General features: G+C 40.8%; 1 protein-coding gene across 2 annotated transcripts in view; it reads right to left on the minus strand.

The window, feature by feature from the left end:
* Nucleotides 1-20,216, minus strand: part of MCC (MCC regulator of WNT signaling pathway) — a 535,647-nt gene that overhangs the window by 143,578 nt on the left and 371,853 nt on the right. For both annotated transcript variants that reach the window (XM_049872263.1, XM_049872274.1), the window contains one exon: nt 2,058-2,171. In XM_049872263.1, the coding sequence (XP_049728220.1) occupies nt 2,058-2,171 (114 nt within the window). The remainder of the gene's footprint in view (nt 1-2,057; nt 2,172-20,216) is intronic.

Genomic DNA, 20,216 nt, shown 5'->3' on the forward strand with positions numbered 1-20,216 from the left:
TGGTTATGAGGCGGGGAGGGAGGGAGGGTGGGAGAGGGTTTTTTACTGATTAGTTAGTAGATAAGAACTGCTTTAGGTGAAGGGAAGGACAATACTCAATACATGGAAGGTCAGCTCAACTGGACTGGACCAAAAGCAAAGAAATTTCCAGGATAAACTCAATGCTTCAAAGGTCAGCGGAGCAAGGGCGGGGGTTTGGGGAACATGGTTTAAGGGGACTTCTAAGTCAATTGGCAAAATAATTCTATTATGAAAACATTCTGCATCCCACTTTGAAATGTGGCGTCTGGGGTCTTAAATGCTAACAAGCGACCATCTAAGATGCATCAATTGGTCTCAACCCACATGGATCAAAGGAGAATGAAGAACACCAAGGTCACATGATAACTATGAGCCCAAGAGACAGAAAGGGCCACATGAACCAGAGACTTACATCATCCTGAGACCAGAAGAACTACATGGTGCCCGGCCACAACTGATGTCTGCCCTGACAGGGAGCACAACAGAGAATCCCTGAGGGAACAGGAGATCAGTGGGATGCAGACCCTCAAATTCTCATAAAAAGACCAGACTTAATGGTCTGACTGAGACTAGAGGAATCCTGGCGGTCATGGTCCCCAAACCTTCTGTTGGCTCAGGACAGGAACCATTCCCGAAGACAACTCAGACATGGAAGGGACTGGACAGTGGGTTGGAGAGAGATGCTGACGAAGAGTGAGCTACTTATATCAGGTGGACACTTGAGACTGTGTTGGCAACTCTTGTCTGGAGGGGGAATGGGAGGATAGAGAGAGAGGGAAGCTGGCAAAATTGTCACAAAAGGAGAGACTGGAAGGGCTGATTCATTAGGGGGAGAGCAAGTGGGAGTACAGAGTAAGGTGTATAGAAACTTACATGTGACAGTCTGACTTGATTTGTAAACGTTCACTTGAAGCTCAATAAAAGTTAATAAAAAAAAATAAGCAAGCACATTCAGAGGATAATGGACAATCAATTCACTATTTTGAAAATTGTTAAATAAAAGAGAAAAAATCAAGCATTCAGCCTGCTTTTCTTCTATGAGTAAACCCGGGTGGCATAATGGTTAAGAGCTACGGCTGCTAACCCAAAGGTTGGCAGTTCAAAAATCCACCAGATGCTCCTTGGAAACTCTACAGGGCAGTTCTACTTTGTCCTAGAGGGTAGCTATGAGTTGGAATCGACTCAACAACAATGGTTTTTTTTTTTTTGTTTTCTCTTCTATGAACTGTACCATTGTTTAAACAAATAGTAGATGATAGGAAAAGTCTACATAAAAGCATTCCAACTAATAACTGAAAAAGTTACAACAGAATTAAAGTATTGTGATTTTGCAACATCTAATTTTTTTTTTTTTAAAGAATGTAAGCATTGAGTATCAACAGCTGCTAACATCACAAAGAGAGAGACAACTAGATGCTATATGCCTCTAGAGAAAAAACAAATGCTGTCTACAGTCTTGCCAAAGGGATGGGATATGAATCTGATTGAGCCTCTGGATAAAGTTGCCAATTTGCAGGAAATACAGGAGACAGAGGAACATGTTGAAATGTGCCATAAGTGTGCAAATCAGCAACATCCAGACTGTGGGAAACCCTGTATGTCAAATGGCCAGGTTTTAACAGGTAAATTATAAAGAAAATAAAGGAATGGACAGAAAACCTGTAGATTAAGAAATATAAAGGAAATACACATTTTTATAATAGGCAAGACTAAACTAAACTATACTGTCTAAAGGGATGCATATATGAGTGGTAAGGAAACACAAGGAAGCGATTACTATAAAAGTCAGGGTAGTGGTTCCTTTTTGGGGAAGTAAAATACAGAGTTTGGGCTGGGGCACATAGGGAAGCTTCTGGGGTGGTGGCAAGTTTTATTCCTCGACCTAGGTGGTTGTTTATGAGAGTGTTTGCTCATTAAGCTGTATATTTCTTTTGAGGGAATTTCTGTATGTTTTGTCTTAAAATAAGGAAATTAAAAAAAAAATTCCATGTTTTCTCTTAAAATAATTAAAAAAAAAAAAAATTCCATAGCCTCACCTGTGCCTTGGCCAATTTCTTCTCCAGAAGGTCCCGTTCCCGCTCTGTCTGCTGCAGACGCTTATTAAGCTCCACTATGTCTCCCTTTAGTGATGCCAGGGCTGCCAAATGGAGCTGTGGAGACAGAGGAAAAGAGCACAAGGTTAGACTGCTTCAGCAGAAACTCATTTCCTTTCCTCTATTCCCTGTAATTAGGGGGATCATATAAAATAATGTATCATCTAAAACAGGACACTTTTCTGAGCAAAAGTAAGTGCTATTAATTTGAGAGGGATAATGGGCATAAGTCATGTTCCAGGCAAGCTAGGTTAAATGGTCACCCTAAATGTAACATGGAGAACACTGCTGTGTGTGGGCAGTGGGATCTGATTTTTAGATGGAAAAATCACAATGCAAAGCAAAGCTCCTCATTCCAAGGGCTTTCCCTGAGTTATTCAATAAGGAGGGTATTAAGAGTTGGTGTGGGGCTGCCTGACTCTCAGCATAAAAGTCAATGAAAATCAACTTGTATATTTGGGAAATATGAAAGTTGAATAGGGCACCCCTTACAGCTTTGAAATTTATTTACCCAAATTGCTGTCTGTACAACAGACAGACCAAGGGGCTGACTATTAATAAAGAAATGGGAGGGCTCACATTCCAAAATGGCCTCCTCTTAAAGTTAGCCCCCTTATTTTCTTGCCAGCTCCTCCTTCCTCACTGTCCTCCAGAAAGACTAAACTGATTGGATCCAAACCAAAAAAAAAAACCAAACCCACTGCTTTTGATTCCAACTTATAGTGACCCTACAGAGCAGAGCAGAACTGCCCCGTAGGGTTTCCGAGGTTGTAAATCTTTACAGAAGCAGACTTACACCTTTCTCCTACAGAGCGGCTGGTGGGAGATTGATTGGACAGATGCTTCTTAAGTGCTACCTGGCCCTCTCCCAGGAGCAGAACCAGAACTCTGATAAATTATGCTATGAGAACACAAACCAAGGACCCATCCAGATCTCTTTCCCCACCCAACTCTCTCAGGTTAACTGGAGCTAGGAAGAATGTTCTTCAATAGATCTACAAGGGAATCACGCACTTCCAGAATCTTAACCTGATCAACTTTCAAGTTGTGAATGGTGAGCTTCAGCTGCACACAGAAGTCTACCAGGTCTTCTGTGGCTTTTCAGACTGATGGATGGATTTACCTTTGGGACCTGGTCAACATGCTGATGGCAGAGAAACACCACTCTTAAACTTTCTTTGCCCTGAGTTCTAGCTTCTCATTTATCTTCTCTGCCAATTCCAGGTGGAGCTCAGACAATTCCCTGGCAGAATGCTACGTTATAGTTCAGTGAGCACGGAGAAACAGAACAATCTCTCCCTCTTTATAGGCTTTTTGTAGCTTCTGTCAAAAGAGATTTAAGGTAAAGAGTGAGCAAATAAATTTGATCTTTAAAGCCGGACACAGTATGACGGTAGACAATTCAACTTAGAAGGTTTTAATTTTGGGTTTAGAAAAATGCTCTTTTCTGCAATTAGCCTCAGCAAACTGCATGTTGGTTGGTATGTTTAGGGTGAGTAGTGGGGAGGAGGTAAAGGATGGGGACTGGGGTTTAAAAGCAGTTGTTTTTGTCAGAGTACAATAGCAGTGAATGTGACTTCGTTTAACTGCATTGGTGCTGTAAACCAACGGATCAATAGCTGACTGAAATCAGGAATGTCTGAAATTTAAAAAAGAAAATGTCAGGCAATCTGGCAGTATTTGCCCTCTCATGCAAGGCTGGGGCTGCTCACAAAAGGTCACTTTGGGTTTCAGATACATTTTATGTGATGATTTCTCAGCACAAATACCACAATGTTCACATTGTATGATATTTTTGAAACTGTGTTGTTCAAATGTGGCGGAGAAGAACAGAAATTCACTTCCTTAGACAGCTGGGTTGCCCACTGAGCCTGTGAGCTGCCAATCTGAGGATAGTCCTTCAGTATCAGACACTATGACACATTTTACTATTACGTCAAGTCTTGGGAGAAGATGCATCACCTCAGCTCTGTTTTTTAAGAAATACAGGAATTGGAACAAGGATCTCAATTGTGTGAGCCTAGGCTTGCTTCCTCCCTCATAATATCTCCCTTCTCTTCTGGGGGAAAGGCTTGCCTGAAGAAGCTGGGGAAGGATTAGGGGAAAAGCTGACTGAGGAGGCAGTACACTCTACCACTGACTTTGTGAACAGAGCTAGATGGGGAGACAGAGTAGTTACTTCTAACATAGTATGTGACAGAGGGATCTGCCATGGGGAAGAGCACTGGGCTTGGAAGTGATGCTACCTTCTGGTCCATCATTTCTCCAGATCACCAGAAACGTCCATGGGATGTGTGTTTAGGGAAAGTTCTTTCATGTCTCTGGATGGAAGATGTCTTTCATAAAATGAAAGTAGGCCAGTTGTTCTTAACCTTCTTCAAGTCACAGATTTCATTAAGAATCTCGTGAATAAAGTGTGATGGGCTTTTCTCCCAGAGAAGACTATAAATTTGGGGTAAGTGCTTGTTTTCCATCTAATTAATGGTGATCAGAAACTCTGAAACCTATCCGGGAAGCCCAATTTAAGAAACATCTGGATTAGATGTCAGCTCTAATTCTATATAAGTTTTCTATACATTGTCTTATGTGTATTAAACATAAACATTTGAGTGGGGAAAAAGCCCTTTGTGCTTGCCTTCATTTACTTCCACAATTGCAGGCAAAGACCTAATTTAAGGTCGCATGAATAGCTTAGCACCAAAGCCAAGGCCACCAGTGATCTTTTCTCACTATAGGATATCGTACATGACAATAATTTTCCGTTTTTTCCAAGTGGATGGAATTTTTACTTAAAACATTTTAATTTTGATTATGTAAAAGAAATAAAATGTGGAATCCAGAATTTCTGGAGCCATGGAGGTTGGGTGAACTCCTGAAACTACTGCCCTGAGATAATCTTTAAACCTTAAACCAAAAATATCACCTGAAGTCTTCTTAAAACCAAACAGTGGGTTTAGCTTAACCAGCAAGGAATGTCTGCCTTGAGCACTGTGCTCTTTTAAACTTTATCTATATGGGATCAAATTGACAACAGCAATTCCAAAGATTAGATAGGGACCTCAGGAGGGCAGTGAATTTATGTTAATGGGGTTGGAACAACTCAGAAAAGGAAGGTGAGAAAGGATGGACAACTTGAAGGATGTAATCAATGTCGCTGAATTATATATGTAGAAATTGTTGAACGGGTGTATGTCCTGTTGTATATATTCTTAACAACAACAATAAAAATGAACTACCTTAAAAAGTAATGAAATGTAATAGAAAAATAAATTGGAAAGACAGCATTTTAATGTTTCAGTGGTGGGCTCTGGGTGCTTCAAATTTTTTCAGAGGGGGATTTTTTTTTTCCTATGTTGTTTTGAAACAGAAAGAGGTTATTTTTGTATTAATGAGATAATAAAATGGAGTTAAATGACTGTTTTCTACACATATAGACTGCAGCATAATAAAAACTTACAAAGGGTTATTTTCTTTCCTTGCTACATCATTTTTCCTTGTCCATCAGCTCTTCTGATAGAGGATAAAACTTGAAAAATGAAGAGGAACAAACACGCATTGCTTAATGCTACTGACAATCAGCAGAAGTGACAACTACAGAGAGTGGGAGGTGGAATGGGGGAGGAAGTTTGCCAACAAGTTGTAAGTCATGTTGCTTAGAACCTGGCTAAGGAGACAGACCACTCCCTTACTACTTGGTGACTGAGTCGGAGAGGAGCTGAGTTCTCACCAAAAGAATGAGCCCTGGGCACTCCCTGTGATTTTTCAGTTCAGCAGCTCTCCTGCTCTCACCTTATGACTACCTCAGTATACCTTCTCACTTATCAACATGGTTAGGTGCCAAAGATCAGGTCATTATGTGAAATTGGCATTATACGAAAATGGAGGATGACCACATCAGACACAAAATGGAGGATGACTACATCATTACATACCTGCCAAATTACATCATTACATACCTGCCAAACCACTGAGAATCACAACCCATTCAAGTTGACACATAAGTTTAACCATCACAGCCAGTGTTAACTCTTCGCCTTACACCTTGGCATTTGTTACTGCCAGATGTACATTGTTAATGCACAAAATAGTTGGAAAGTAGATTTTTTACTTTTGTCATAAATGCAAAATGTCAGATAATGAGACAGTCAAAAAGTGAGGAGAAGGTGTCATCAAAAGTTGACTTGAATTCTATTCTTTTGGGATTTCACTCCCTTTACTCTGTCATAAACTCTAGTATCCCGACAAATTCAAAGATGGTTTGTGAGTGATACTACAAGTAATAGGAAGAAACCTGTCAAAGCAAGCATTGAGAAATAAGAAGTATAGGTATCTCCTGGGTAATTTTAAGAGTGGTTATAAATCCTGGAAAGGCAGATATACTAAAGCAAGCAAAACTGTGAAGAATCTATATAGGAAAATTATACTTCAGTTTTGGGGATCCCTTTACTCATATTCTGGTTTCTGAAATGGCCTCTAATTGAAGTCAGAGTTTCAGACATAGGACAATGAAGTAACATCAAGAAGATGTTTCTCTAACCAAAGAGAAAGAAAATATATGATGTTTGGAGTCTGTGTTTTCCTCAACATTCCTTCTCTTCATCCTCAGTAACAGAACCCTGATTTTTAGCTGGTCATATTACTGCTCAGCTAAAATACCACAGTTCCAAATTTCTCTTGCAGTTGTAGCAAGGTGTAGCTATGTGACAAATTTCTGTCCAATGAGATTTAAGTAGCAATATTGTATAGGAATTCTGGAAAAAAATTTTTTGAGAGTGGTCATATCCTTTTTCTTTTCCTCCATCCTTGCTGCCTGGTATGTTAATGTAATGGCTGGAGCTCTAGCAGCCATTTTGCACCATAAAGATGAGGTCCACATCCTATGGAGATAAAAAGTGCCTGAGTCTCTATTAACTTTGTGGACTCATTCAACAACTTTGTACTGTCTAACCCTAGACTTCTGTAACAGATGAGCAAGAAATAGAACTCTTTTGTATAAACCACTATTATTTGAGCTATCCTGGCAAATGAAGCGGATCTAATCCTAATTTACACAGAATCAGATAAACCTGATTTCGAATTTCATTTATGCCACTTGTTGGCAGCATGTCTTTGGACAATATATTTAATCATTTTGTTACAGGATTGTTGTAAAGAGAAAATGTGGCAGCATCTATGAAGTGACTATACTATGTCTGGAGCCAGAGAGACACTCAGCAACTGTGTGTTTCCCCTTTGTTACCCATGTTTCAAGTCAACACCAATTTAACACCTTCTTCTCAGACTTGATAGACCACATCATAGGTGCTGACAGGGACAATGAGATAACAAAGACATCCCTGTCTTGGAAGAGCTTATTGCCTGGTTGATATCAGCCCACGACTGAGAGGCCAGAGAGTTCCTTTGTTGAATGCTGCTGAAGTCCTAAGAGTTATCGCAAGGAGCTGACTGCCAGGGCACTTAATTCTTCGTGAAATTTTAACATGAGGCCTAAGTGAGTTTGGGCTAGGACCTTAGAATTTCCTATACTAATTTGGGTCTAATGTGTGAATGGCATAAATCCCTACATACCTCCACTTCTGGAGATAAAAGTCCCCTAGGCGGCTTTGAGCCGTGCTTCAATATTCATTTTACGGTGTGTATCCAAAGGAAACAAACCCACCTGGAAATTCAGCTGCAAGATAACTGTCAAAATGATTATTACTTTTGGATGAAACATTCTTGACTAAAATTTCACTGTTCAACTGGCTATAAGGACAGGCTTGCTTAGCCTCTGACAGATAGGTGTGCAGTCTCCAGGGCCCAGGTAAGAAGTGAACAACACCCCAGTGACAGCCTCTTCCGCAGGTTCTCCTGTGCTAAGTAGACAGATGTCCTTCCTATTACGTCATCTGCCACGAGACAAAGGATTTTGCACTTCTAAGATGCCTTTCTGACCCAGTAGCCCCACAATTCTGATGAGCCCCTCCAGCAGCATAACTGTATTTACAGTTATAAGGTGCTTCCCATCTTGTGGCTACTAGCAATAAAAACAATGACAAACACATCCCTGCACTATCCAGAGCATCCTGTGCATCATCTCATTCCATCTTCCCCACAACTCTGTAGCCATTCTTCCGAATTTGTAGAAATAGACATTAAAGCTGGGTACAAGTACTTTTCCCCAAGTACCACACTTGGTGAGGGGGGCCCAGGACTTGAATCTAGGCTGTCAAGCTCCAAACCCCTCATTTTTTACTTATCTTACTGGAACTTTAGTCTATTCTTCAAAATAGCACTGTCTTCAGAGGAATTAAAGGCTCCTGTAGCCACAAGTGATACACAGGAATGAGTTCATCCTGAGTCTTCTTCCAGATACAGGTACCACTGGGCACTGGAAGGTACCTATGGCTAAGCTGGCTGATCTTCCTTGCTCTGCTGAGAGGTAAGCTGTGCTTGTTCTCTTTCTTTCTCCTTCACTTGCCCTAAGCTACCTGAGGTGATTATGGAAGTTGTACCATTCACTGCCAGAGTGCCTATCTTTCCTTCCCACTAAGTGATGACGGGAACTCTCATTCTGTCCTTTTAACTGAGCCACTTGCCTTCCAGATAGAGAAGGCAATGGGTAGTACCAACTTCTTTCACCTAGTGACCTGTTCTCTGCATTAAGGGGGAAGAAACAAGTACAACTAAATTTACTTGACACAGACTCTTGGTGGGCTCTGTGCTACGTACTTTGTGCACTTGACCCAATTCAGTCAGCTTCAAAGTCCTGCAGAGGAAAGACAGTGTCAATACCCCAGTGCCAACCTCTGAAAAGAGTCTGATAATTCCAGGCAATTGGATAGTAATATGGAGCCCCTGGATGGTGCACACGGCTAATATGCTCAGTTGCCTAGCTAAGAGGTTGGAGGTTTGAGTCCATCCAGAGGTAACTTGGAAAAAGGCCTAGCCATCTACTTCTGGAAAATCAGCCATGGAAAAACCTGCGGAGCACAGTTCTACTCTGACACACCTGGTGTCACCATGAGTCTGGGTTGACTCAACAGCAACTCGTTTGTTTTTTGGTTTGGGGTAGTAATACAGAAGTAACAATATTAATAGTAACCACTCACTGAATACTTAATGGGTGTTGGGTGCTACAGTATCTCATTTAATCCTCGCAATGCTGTGAAATAAGTATTATTAGCTCCTGACAAAGGAGTAAATCAAGGCAAAGAAATTAGCCCAAACAAATGGTACTGGTAAAACTGGATATCCATCTGTAAAAAAATGAAACAGGACTCATACCTCACACCATATGCAAAAACTAACTGAAAGTGGATCAGAGACCTAAATATAAAACCTAAAACTATAAAGTTTATGGTAGAAAAATAGTGGCAACTCTAGGAGCCCTAATATATGGTATAAACAGAATACCAAACATAACTTAAAGTGCACAAACAGCAGAAGATAAGCTAGATGAATGGGACTCCCTAAAAATTAAACACTTATACTCATCAAAAGACTTCTCCAAAAGAATAAGAAGAGAACGTACAGTCTGGGAAAATTTGGCTATGACATATTCAACAAGAGTCTAATGTCTAAAATCTATAGAAAACTTCAACACCTCAACAACAAAAAGATCAAACAATCTAACTGAAAACTGGGCAAAGGATATGAAAAGACACCTCACCAAAGAAGACATCCAGATGGCTAACAAACATATGAAGAAACGCTTGAGATCATTAGCCATTAAACAACAATGAAAAACCAAACCTACTGCCTTTGAGTCGATTCTGACTCATAATTACCCTAAAGAACAGAGTAGAACTACCCCACAGGGTTTCCAAGACTGTAAATCTTCATGGAAGCAGACTGCTACATCTCTCTCCCACAGAGCAGCTGATTCCTTCAAACTGCTGACCTTTAGGTTAGCAGCCAAGTTTTTTAACCACTGAGTCACCAGGACTCCTTCATTAGCCATTAGAGAAATACATACCAAAATTATAATGAAATACCATCTCACCCCAACATTACTTGCACTAATCAAGAAAAAAAAAAAAAAAACAGAAAATAACAAACATTGGAGATGTTGTAGAGACATTGGAATTCTTATACACTGCTGGTGGGGATATTAAAAAAAAAAACCATTGCTATTGAGTCGATTCCGATTCATTGTGACCCTATAGGACGGAGTAGAACTGCCCCATAGAGTTTTCAAAGAGCACTTGGTGGATTTGAATTGCTGACCTTTCAGTTAGCAGCTGTAGCACTTAACCACTATGCCATTTTGAAAAATGGTATGGCACTTCCTCAAAAAAGCTAGAAATAGAAATATCATATGACCCAGCAATCCCACTCCTAAGTAATACCTAATCCCACTCCTAGGTATATATCTAAAGAAATAACAGCAGTGACATAAATAGGTACGTGCATACCCGTGTTCGTTGCAGCATTAGTCACAACAGCAAAAAGATGGAAATGACTTAAATGCCCATCAACAGATGAATGGATCAACAAACTGTGGTACATACACACAATGAAATACTACACAATGATAAAGAGTAATGAAGAATCTCACAACAAGAATGAATTTGGAGGACATTATGCTAAGTGAAATAAGTCAAAAACAAAAGGACAAATATTGTATGAAACCACTATTATAAAGAAATAAGAAATGGCTTACATATACAATATGGGTGAAGTCAGCAAAACATGACCAAGGCATGGGAGGACACTGAGAGGAATACAAGAACAAAGGTCAATTACTACAGCACAGACAATCCTGCAACAATAGTATTAACAAACACTAATTTATGAATGGATGATACATAGCTAGATAGATATGACAAGAGGTGTGGGAGGGCATAAGGAACATATCCAACTGCAGATATAGGTCTGGTGGTAGATATTTCTACATATTTAACTGTAGGTGCTGCTTATATAACAATACAGACAATAGAGCACTCATAGTTGACAGTCAGGGCAACTTCTTGGACATAACCAAACATCTCACTGGATGAAGTTCCTAGGCTTGAAGGTGAAGGGCCATAGAGGGGACATTTATGTCAATTGGCACAACATAGTTCATACAGACAAAGTTCTAAATCCTACTTTGGTGAGTAGCATCTGGGGTCCTAAAAGCTTGTGAGCGGCCATCTACGATAGAACTATTGGTCCCTTACTATCTGGAGCAAAAGAGAATAAAGAAAACCAAAGACCCAAAGGAGCAATTAGTCCAAAGGAGTAATCTACCATATGAACCACAGCCTACCCCAAGACCGGAAGAACCACGTGGTGCCTGGTTACCGCTATAGGCTGTTCTGACTGGATCACAGCACAGGGTCCGGAACAAAGTGGGAGAAAAATTACAGAACAAAAAATCAAATTCACAAAAAAGGCGAGACTTACTGGTCTGGTAGAGACTGGAGGAACGCCGAGACTATGGCCCTAAGACACCCTTATGAACTGGAACTGAAGCCATTACTGGAGACCACCCATCAGCCAAAACATACACAGGCCCGTAAAACAAAAAAACAACACCCAAGAGGAGTATGTGCCTTAGAACAATCTATTATACGAAATCAAAAGAGCGACAAGCAAAGATGAGAAGGCAGAAAGGCGTAGCAACTCAAGACGAGATGGGAACCTAGGATGGAAATGTGGGGACAGCAGGTACATTGTATGGAATGGAACAAATGTCATGGAACACTTGTGTACAAACTATTGAATGGGAAACTATTTTGCTATATAAGCTTTTATCCGAACACAATTTAAAAAAAAAAAAAAGAAATTAGCCCAAAGTCAGAAAACTAATTAATACAGGTAGTCCCCAATGTACAACGTATTCTAGTTACAATGAACCGCACTTACAACCTGTACTACATACAATGTTGCAGTGTATAATTTGCTGATGTTATCATTCTCAGATGTTCACTCACAGATGTTCAATTTTATGATTTACTGATCAAAACGCTGCCATATACCAGGCAATAATGAAAAGTTAAAAAAAAAAAAAGGTATGGACTTGCGCCAGAACCGACTTATGACGGAGTTGTAGTTAAGTCAGAGAGAGGCCACCTGCAGTAAAACAGATAGGAACACACAGGCACTCCGTGCTCGTATCTTCTATGCTTTGTGCCTTGCTGGCACTTCCAACTCAACATGCCACTGCTCTCTGCCGCCTGGTGGGATGTATGTGCGTGTGTATCTGTGCATGTATGCAGGTAGGTGGGAGGATGTGGCAGTGGGAGGTGAGGTGTGCACATTGAGAGGGTTGGTACATGGGGAGAAGCAGGGTCAGGATCTCCATGGATGGGCAGCACACATGTGATCTCAGGTGGGGCCAGGGTGAGGTGGCAGGTAAGCCCTCTAGTAGTGGCAACAAGGCTTGGGGTTGGCAGTCAGCTCAGCTCTGTGTGAACTTGAGTGCCTCCCTTTACCTTCCTGTGTTTTTTATATCCTTTGTACCTGTAGGGTTTGTACCAGATGGTTGATTATACTCCTCTGATTTTACACCTGTAAGTGTGTACACCTGGTACAGTCACCTGGTCAGGCCCTGCCCTGAGTTCTGCTGAATCTTAGCTGTTCAAGAAGCTCCATTATAAACAGAAGTGATCAGCAAAGACTTTTCCCCTAGAAATTGAAAGAACACTCAGAATCATATGATATGTTAGCACTGGCAAAGGAATTTAAGAATGTCTAGTCCAATTCCCTTGTTCTAAAGAAACAAAGCTGAGACTCAGAAACAAGGCTCATCAAATTCAGACTTCCTGGTTCCCTGTCCAGAGGCTTCCTACTATCCCATATGGCAGTCCAAGAGCTCCCGGGTAGTGAATAAATGTGTATATTCCAGCCTTGTCCTTTGAAATAGCAGGAGACATTTGCACATGAGAAAGCGGCCTCATTCAACTTCCTCTCCGAGACTCCCCATGCCCCGGGTGCTCTAATTCAGACACATAAAGAACAAAATCCCTGGCAAAAGAGTAGTGCTCCTTGCCAAATGGACACAATCAGGCCTGTTAGTGGCTTCCAGGACTGGAACACTCCTATTTACTGCTAGAATTCCAGCTAAGGGCACCTGCTGTGTGGTATTTCAAGAAAGGCTGCTCATAGCCTAGGAACTTAAAACTCATTAAATATCATCTACAAAAATTGCTCACTGCATGCAAAGTGCTTTTTGCTGCCCTAGATCATCAACTCAGAAAGCAGCAGCTTTTTTGTTTTTCATTTTACCTGATAATTTAATTGAAAGGTCAGTGGTGCATGAGTTACTTTTTAAACCTCAGTTGCAATTCAGTTATTGAAAACAGCACCCTAAGGCCCTTCAACGTGGCAGCACATACCGTGCACATAAGAAGTATTCACCATGTCCGGCTGCCTGACACAGCTGAGAGTGCCAAATCACAAAGCAGAGCCCGGTAACTGTGAAGGCAACCATATCATCCCTCCTCAAACAAACAAAAAACTCATTGCCATTGAGTCGATTCCAACTCATATCGACCCTACAGGACAGACTAGAACTGCCCCATTTCCAAGGAGCAGCTGGTGGGATTCCAACTGCTGACCTTTTGGGGAGCAGCCATAGCACTGAACCACTGAGCCACCAGGGCTCCTAGATCGACCTAAAGAAATTTCTCCCTTGCCTCAAATAAAGTGTTGGGGCAACAACTCTCAAGGAGAGGTGTTCAAGACTGACCATCACAGCTTCGAAGATGACACTCAATCCCACTCCATCCCCAAATATATCCTCCAAAAATAAGTCACATAATTTATACTGGAAATAATACTAGCTAACCTGTATGCTTACTACATGCTAGCTGCTGTACTCAGCATATAACAAGCATTTCCTCAATTATTCTTCACACAACCTTATGAGGTGAGTACTATTGTTGTTATCCCTAATTTAAAGGGGTAGAAAGCAAGGCTTAGTCCTGATGGTGCAGTGGTTAAGTACTCAGCGATTAACTGAAAGGCTGGTGAATTGAACCCATCAGCAGCTCCGTGGGACAAAGATATGGTAGTCTGCTTCCGTAAAGATTACAGCCTTGGAAACCCTGTGGGGTAGTTCTACTCTGTCCTACAGATTCACTGTAAGTAGGAATCGACTCCACGGAAATGAGTTTGGTTTTTTAACTTGCCGAACTAGGTAAGTGGCAGAGCTAGGATGAAAGCTCAGGTCTGTCTCAGACCTCAGGTTATAAGCCTGGCTTCATAACCACCATGCCCCATGCCACTGCCTTGCAAGAATATCACAGAACTTTGAGATCCCTGTAGATACAGTTAAGAAGCTAAAGCCTCATACAGAGGATTCTTTTTATAAGAGGGAAAAGCAGAATTGCAAAATTAGCGTGCAGTGGGTGGGGGTGGGAGGTAATAATTCTTTAAAGTTTTCAACATTTTGAGAAGCAAAAGACCGTTTGGCTAGTACAAATCCCAAAAAGGAATCAGAGAAAAAAACTAATACCTAGCTATTTCTATATCCTATGAGAGAAAGTTAGGGGATTAACCCTTGAAAAGCATTTAATTATGTTTATTAAACATTATATGGGGAGAAAGATTACTTTAAATGCTAAATTTTAAAAATATTTAAAAATCCAAATAGTGGAATATTTCATATACATTTAAAATATTTATTATATAAATATTACAATACTAGCTATGCAAAATAAGCCACTTAGTTTTTTCACTAATAAATTCTTTTGGTGATGTTATTTTATGTTCAAGGAAAACTGAAATTATATGGGTATCAAGGATATTTGGAAAGAAAAGCAGGCAAAATTAAAGACACTGCAGTGAACTGGCAGCACACACTTAAATTTCAAGGTGGGCTGCATCCTAATGACAAATCATGAAGGAGATGAAGATGTAACAATTAAATCCGTCTAATCGGAAGACATGAATATTCTAGCGAGCACTAAGTACTGATGTGATCCCTGAGGCGGAAACTCCCGCAGAGAATTATATGAGCAGGAATGAGAGTTCCCTGACAAGGCCTGCATTGTTCGTAAGTTTTTACACTGACCCTCTTTAGGAGGTATTGAATTCCCCATTCTAGAGAAACCAAGTACCTTTACTGGTGAAACGGTTAATAAACCCTGCAGATCAGGCCAAGGCCAAAGCATTTTTACAGCAATGGTTGAAGCCCTTTGGAAGAACCCTATTTTTACTGATTGAGGACAATGTTTTTTCTTTAGAAAAACAACAGAGGATTTAAATTTGAGTATAACTAAAAAAATTTGAGTATACACAGATATAATTCATTGCCTTCTAGTCAATTCCGACCTATGGCAACCCCACGTGTTACAGAGTAGAACTGCTCCATAGGGTTTTCTTGGCTGTAATCTTTATGGAAGGAAATAGATCATCAGGCCTGTCTTCTGCAGTGCTGCTGGGTGGGTTTGAACCACCAGCCTTTAGATTAGTTGTTAGATGCCAATGAGTTGGTTCCGACTCACAGCAATTCTATGTACGACAGAATGAAACACTGCCCGGCCCTGCACCATCCTCACAATCTTTGCTGCGCTTGAGCCTATTGTTGCAGCCACTGTGTCAATCCATCTTGTTGAGGGTTCTCTTTTTTTTTTTTTGCTGACCCTCTATAAAAAAAAAAATTTTTTTTTTTTCTTTCTACTTTACTAAACATGATGTCCTTCCCCAGGGACTGGTCCCTCCTAACAACATGTCCAAAGTAGGTAAAACAAAGTCTCGCCATCCTAACTTCTAAGGAGCATTTTAGCTGTATTTCTTCCAAGACGGATTTGTTTGTCTTGTGGCAGTCCATACATACTCGATATTCTTTGCTGACACCACAATTCAAAGGCATCAACTCTTCAGCCTTCCTTTTGAATGCATATGAGGCAATTGAAAATACCATGGCTTGGGTTAGGTAAACCTTAGTCCTCAAAGTGATATCTTTGTTTTTTAACACTTTAAAGAGATCTTTTGCAGCAGATTTGCCCAATGCAACGTGTTGCCTGATTTCTTCACTGCTTTTCCCACAGGCATTGATTGTGGATCCAAGTAAAATGAAATTCTTCACAACTTCAATCTTTTCTCCGTTTATCATGATGTTGCTTTCTGGTCCAGCTGTGAGGATTTGTGTTTTGTTTATGTTGAGGTGTAATCCATACTGAAGGCTATGGTCTTTGATCTTCATCAGTAAGTGCCTCAAGTCCTCTTCACTTTCAGCAAACAAGGTTCTGTCATCGGCATATTGCAGATCTTCCTTCAACCCTGATGCCTCATTGTTCCTCCTATAGCCCAACTTCTCGGATTATTTCCTGAGCATACAGATTGAATAAATATGGTGAAAGGACACAACCCTGATGTATATCTTTCTTGATTTTAAACCATGCACAGTATTCCCTTGCTCTGTTCCAATGACTGCCTTTTGGCCTGTCTACAGGTTCCACATGAGCATGTTTGAACTAGTAGTCATGTGCAGATGGTTTGTGCCACTCAAAGATCTATATATATACTTATATATTAACAGACACTTATACATATATGGATTTTATATGTATACAAAACTCAAGGCACATCCTTTCAGACTTTTATTTAAAGCAAAAAGATAGTGAGCCAATGTGTCGAATATTTTCAGATAGTCAACATGATCCTTTATAAATACATTCTCAACTTTTTAAAGATACTCTAACAGACATTACTTGATTTAAAGAAAATTACTTTAGAAAATATTTGATGCCATGCTATGCTCACTTTTCAGTGACGGCACAGGCAGACCCTGGCTTCTCTTTCTTGACCATGGGGCTGCTGCCTGATGGGCCATTTTTCTGCTCACTAGTACATCTAATCCAAAACACCAGGAGAGAGCAGACACATTTCATATCTGCTCAGTGTTCTCTCCCACCAGGGGCTCTGCTGATTGCTTCAGAGAACGGTGTGTTTAGATAGAAAGAAGAAAAGATTTTCAGGTGGAATCGTCTCTCCAGTGCAACTCTCAGGTAATATTACTCCCATTTAAAATCACCTTGTTCCCAGAAAGGAAGAAAATAGGAGTGTGATGAGAGGGAGAAAAAACAATGAGGAAAAATAGTTTAGTAATTAAAGTACATAGGCTTTGTTAAAAAACAAAACAAAAATACCAGACTTGGGTACCAGTTCAGTTTTGGGTAAACTGTTTAACTTACCTAAGTCTCAATTTACTCATAAAATGGGAACAATACCCACTCATACAGAGTTGTGAAGATTGTATGAAATACTGCAGGTACATCACAACCACAATGCCAGTGGTGGAAAGTCAGCCACAATGACTATTGTCATCTTAATTGTCATGATCATGTCATGCTTTTTACATGCTAAAAAGTAGCAAGATAAAATTGGGCCTTGGTAGCAGTGGCGGGTACTATCCTATCTCCACGGACAAGTCCTCATTAAGCAGTCAAAGTGGCTCATCACATTGGGTCTAGATCACGTCAGTCACAGTAACCTACATTTTGCCCTTCAACATGTATAACTGAATCAGCTGCTTCCTGCACCCTGACTGGGTCAGCAGGTGGGTAGACAAAAACATTAATCTTAAACAGTCTGGAAACTGGAATAGCCTCACGTCTAGTCTGCATCCTCCATCTTCTGGCCTCATATCACTGAGATAAGAAATGATCAAAAATCAAGCATGACATAAATTAAAAAAACCCAGTTGCTACAGAGTCAATTCCAGCTTATAGCAACCCTATAGGACAGATTAGAACTGCCCCATTGGGTTTCCAAGGAATGGCTGGTGGATTTGAACTGCTGACCTTTTGGTTAGCTGCCACAGCTTTTAACCACTGCACCAATAGGGCTCTAGGACAAATACCCCAAAAAAAAAGAAAAAACCTGTTGCTGTCAAGTCAATTCCGACTCATAGAGACTATACAGGACAGAGTAGAACTGCCCCATAGAGCTTCCAAGGAGTGGCTGGTGGATTTGAACTGCTGACCTTTTGGTTGGCATTCATAGCTCACTGTAGCTTTTAACCACTGTGCTACCAGGGCTCCAGGACATGTACAGTGACCCCAAGATGAATTACCGCAAAAATTTATCTGAATGGCAAAGAGAAGAGAGGTGAATTTACTGTAAGCAAAGATATGCATAAAGGTCTGTTCAGAACAGTAAGAAAGGAAAAATGGCTCGTTGAATAAATGACATGATATGTATAGAACATTATGTTGTCGATAAAATGGAGACATAGTAATTATCTAAGTACATTTCTCCATATGTATGACTCACTCTCTGTTCATTCAGGTTGCTGTCCTCCCCCACAACCACATAGAACAAGTTTTCCTTCTTCTCCACCAGCTCTCTATCACTTTACCCCTTCTTATTTTTCATAACACTTATCACTACCTGACATTATATCTTACTGGTTTTTGACTCTCTCCTCCATGAGACTATGAGATCCAAGAAGGCAGGATTATCAGTCAAAAGGCAGGAGATATAGCTAATGAACAAGAACAGTGCCTGGGACGTGGTAGAACCTCACAAAATATTTGTTGGGTGGATAAATTACAAACATAGATAAAAGGACTTTACATTATTATCTTTACCCCCATCACCTAGAATATCATCACTTCCAAAAGCTTCTGAAACAGTATGTTTAACATAATACTATTTTCAGCCAAAATACGCACTTATCCACCTAGAAAGCCACCTGGAAGGACATGTACTAAAACGTTAGCAGCATTCCCAGATTATCTCTGTAATGTAACTACGGATGATTTTATTTTCTTTTTTATGTTTACCATATTTTTTTTCTGTAATGAACATGTACTATTGGTATAAAAAATTAAAGAGTTTTCTTGGCCCTATGCAGAAATAAATATACAAATAAATATAATATGTGGTCCTAGCGCTCAACAAGCTCCCAGTGTCCTCAGGGAGATAAAACAAGAATTTTCAGAATCTGGGAGTTGGAAGGATCATTAGATGTTCTCTCATCCAACAGCCCAGCCAGTGCCAGAATCTTGTCTACAGTGCCTCCTGCAGATGGTATCTATGTCTATGTGATAAAGAGCTCAGCAACTCATCAGGCAGTGAAGCCTGTTCGCTGTTGGACAGCCATGGTTGTTTGCAAATTTTACGTTACACGGTGACTCTGAAATTGCCTCTTTGTAACTTCTCCCCATTGGTCTAGCCCTGTAAGTAGGACAAAATTAACTCTCTTTACTTCAACCTCTCCAAATAATTCACTGTTATCACTAACATTCTCTCATCAAATGTCCAAAACAACCCTCCTTTCCCCAGTGGCTCCCCAGGCTGCCAATGTTTCTTTTGATAACTGGTACCCAGGATGCTGTAGATGAGGTCTGCCCTGCACACTTGCTATGTGCCAGGGACTGTGCTGATCACTTTACATGGGTTTGCATTGAACTCTCACAGTAATCCAACAAGATAGGTGCTATTATTACCTCATTTCACAGATAAGGAAACTGAAGCACAGTCAGTTTTCTAGTGCCTGAGAACAAAAACCTTGAGGCTGACCTATCACGTTCACCAGTGCTGCATCTCCTTTACCATGGGCGTTCGGGGTCACTTTCAGACTGCACGATCTAGCGTGGGCCAAAGGAGTCTGAGGAGACAAGATTGCAGACTTGGATGGTACCCAGTACCAGATGGTTTAAAGCAATGCTGCTCAAATCAGAAAAACCACTGGTTCTAGGAGGGAGTTTCAGGGAGATCCCATGTACTTGCTTTTAGAATGCCTGCCACTGGAAGGAAGAAGCTACCTTGTGAGTCAAGGTCAGGGTGAACGCTGGAGGCCAGATAAGGGCTGTTTTACCCAAAGACCAGGGATCCTGCAAGTTAGCTGCCCACCCACTAAAGTGGATGCCTGCCCCATCTGCCAGCGCTAGCCTGGCCAGGGCCTCTGAGAATTTCACAATCCCTTGCCAAATCACAAAGATGTCAGAATTGCAGATAAAAGCTGCAGCACAAGGCAAGCGAGCCACAGACCAGGATGAAACCCTGTGGTTTGATTCTAGCTTGACAGCATTCCGGCTTCTTTCCTGTGAGGAGTTGCCTCTCCCTCCAAGGCAGCCTACCCCCTCCCACTGTGTCTTTAGAAACTACAACACAACAGTAATTTGGCCAGGCACATTAACAGCTCGGCATTATTTCAACAAACAATGCCTCCCCCTTTTTTAT

This window comes from Elephas maximus, chromosome 2 (assembly GCF_024166365.1).
Source record: "Elephas maximus indicus isolate mEleMax1 chromosome 2, mEleMax1 primary haplotype, whole genome shotgun sequence".
NCBI lineage: Eukaryota > Metazoa > Chordata > Mammalia > Proboscidea > Elephantidae > Elephas > Elephas maximus.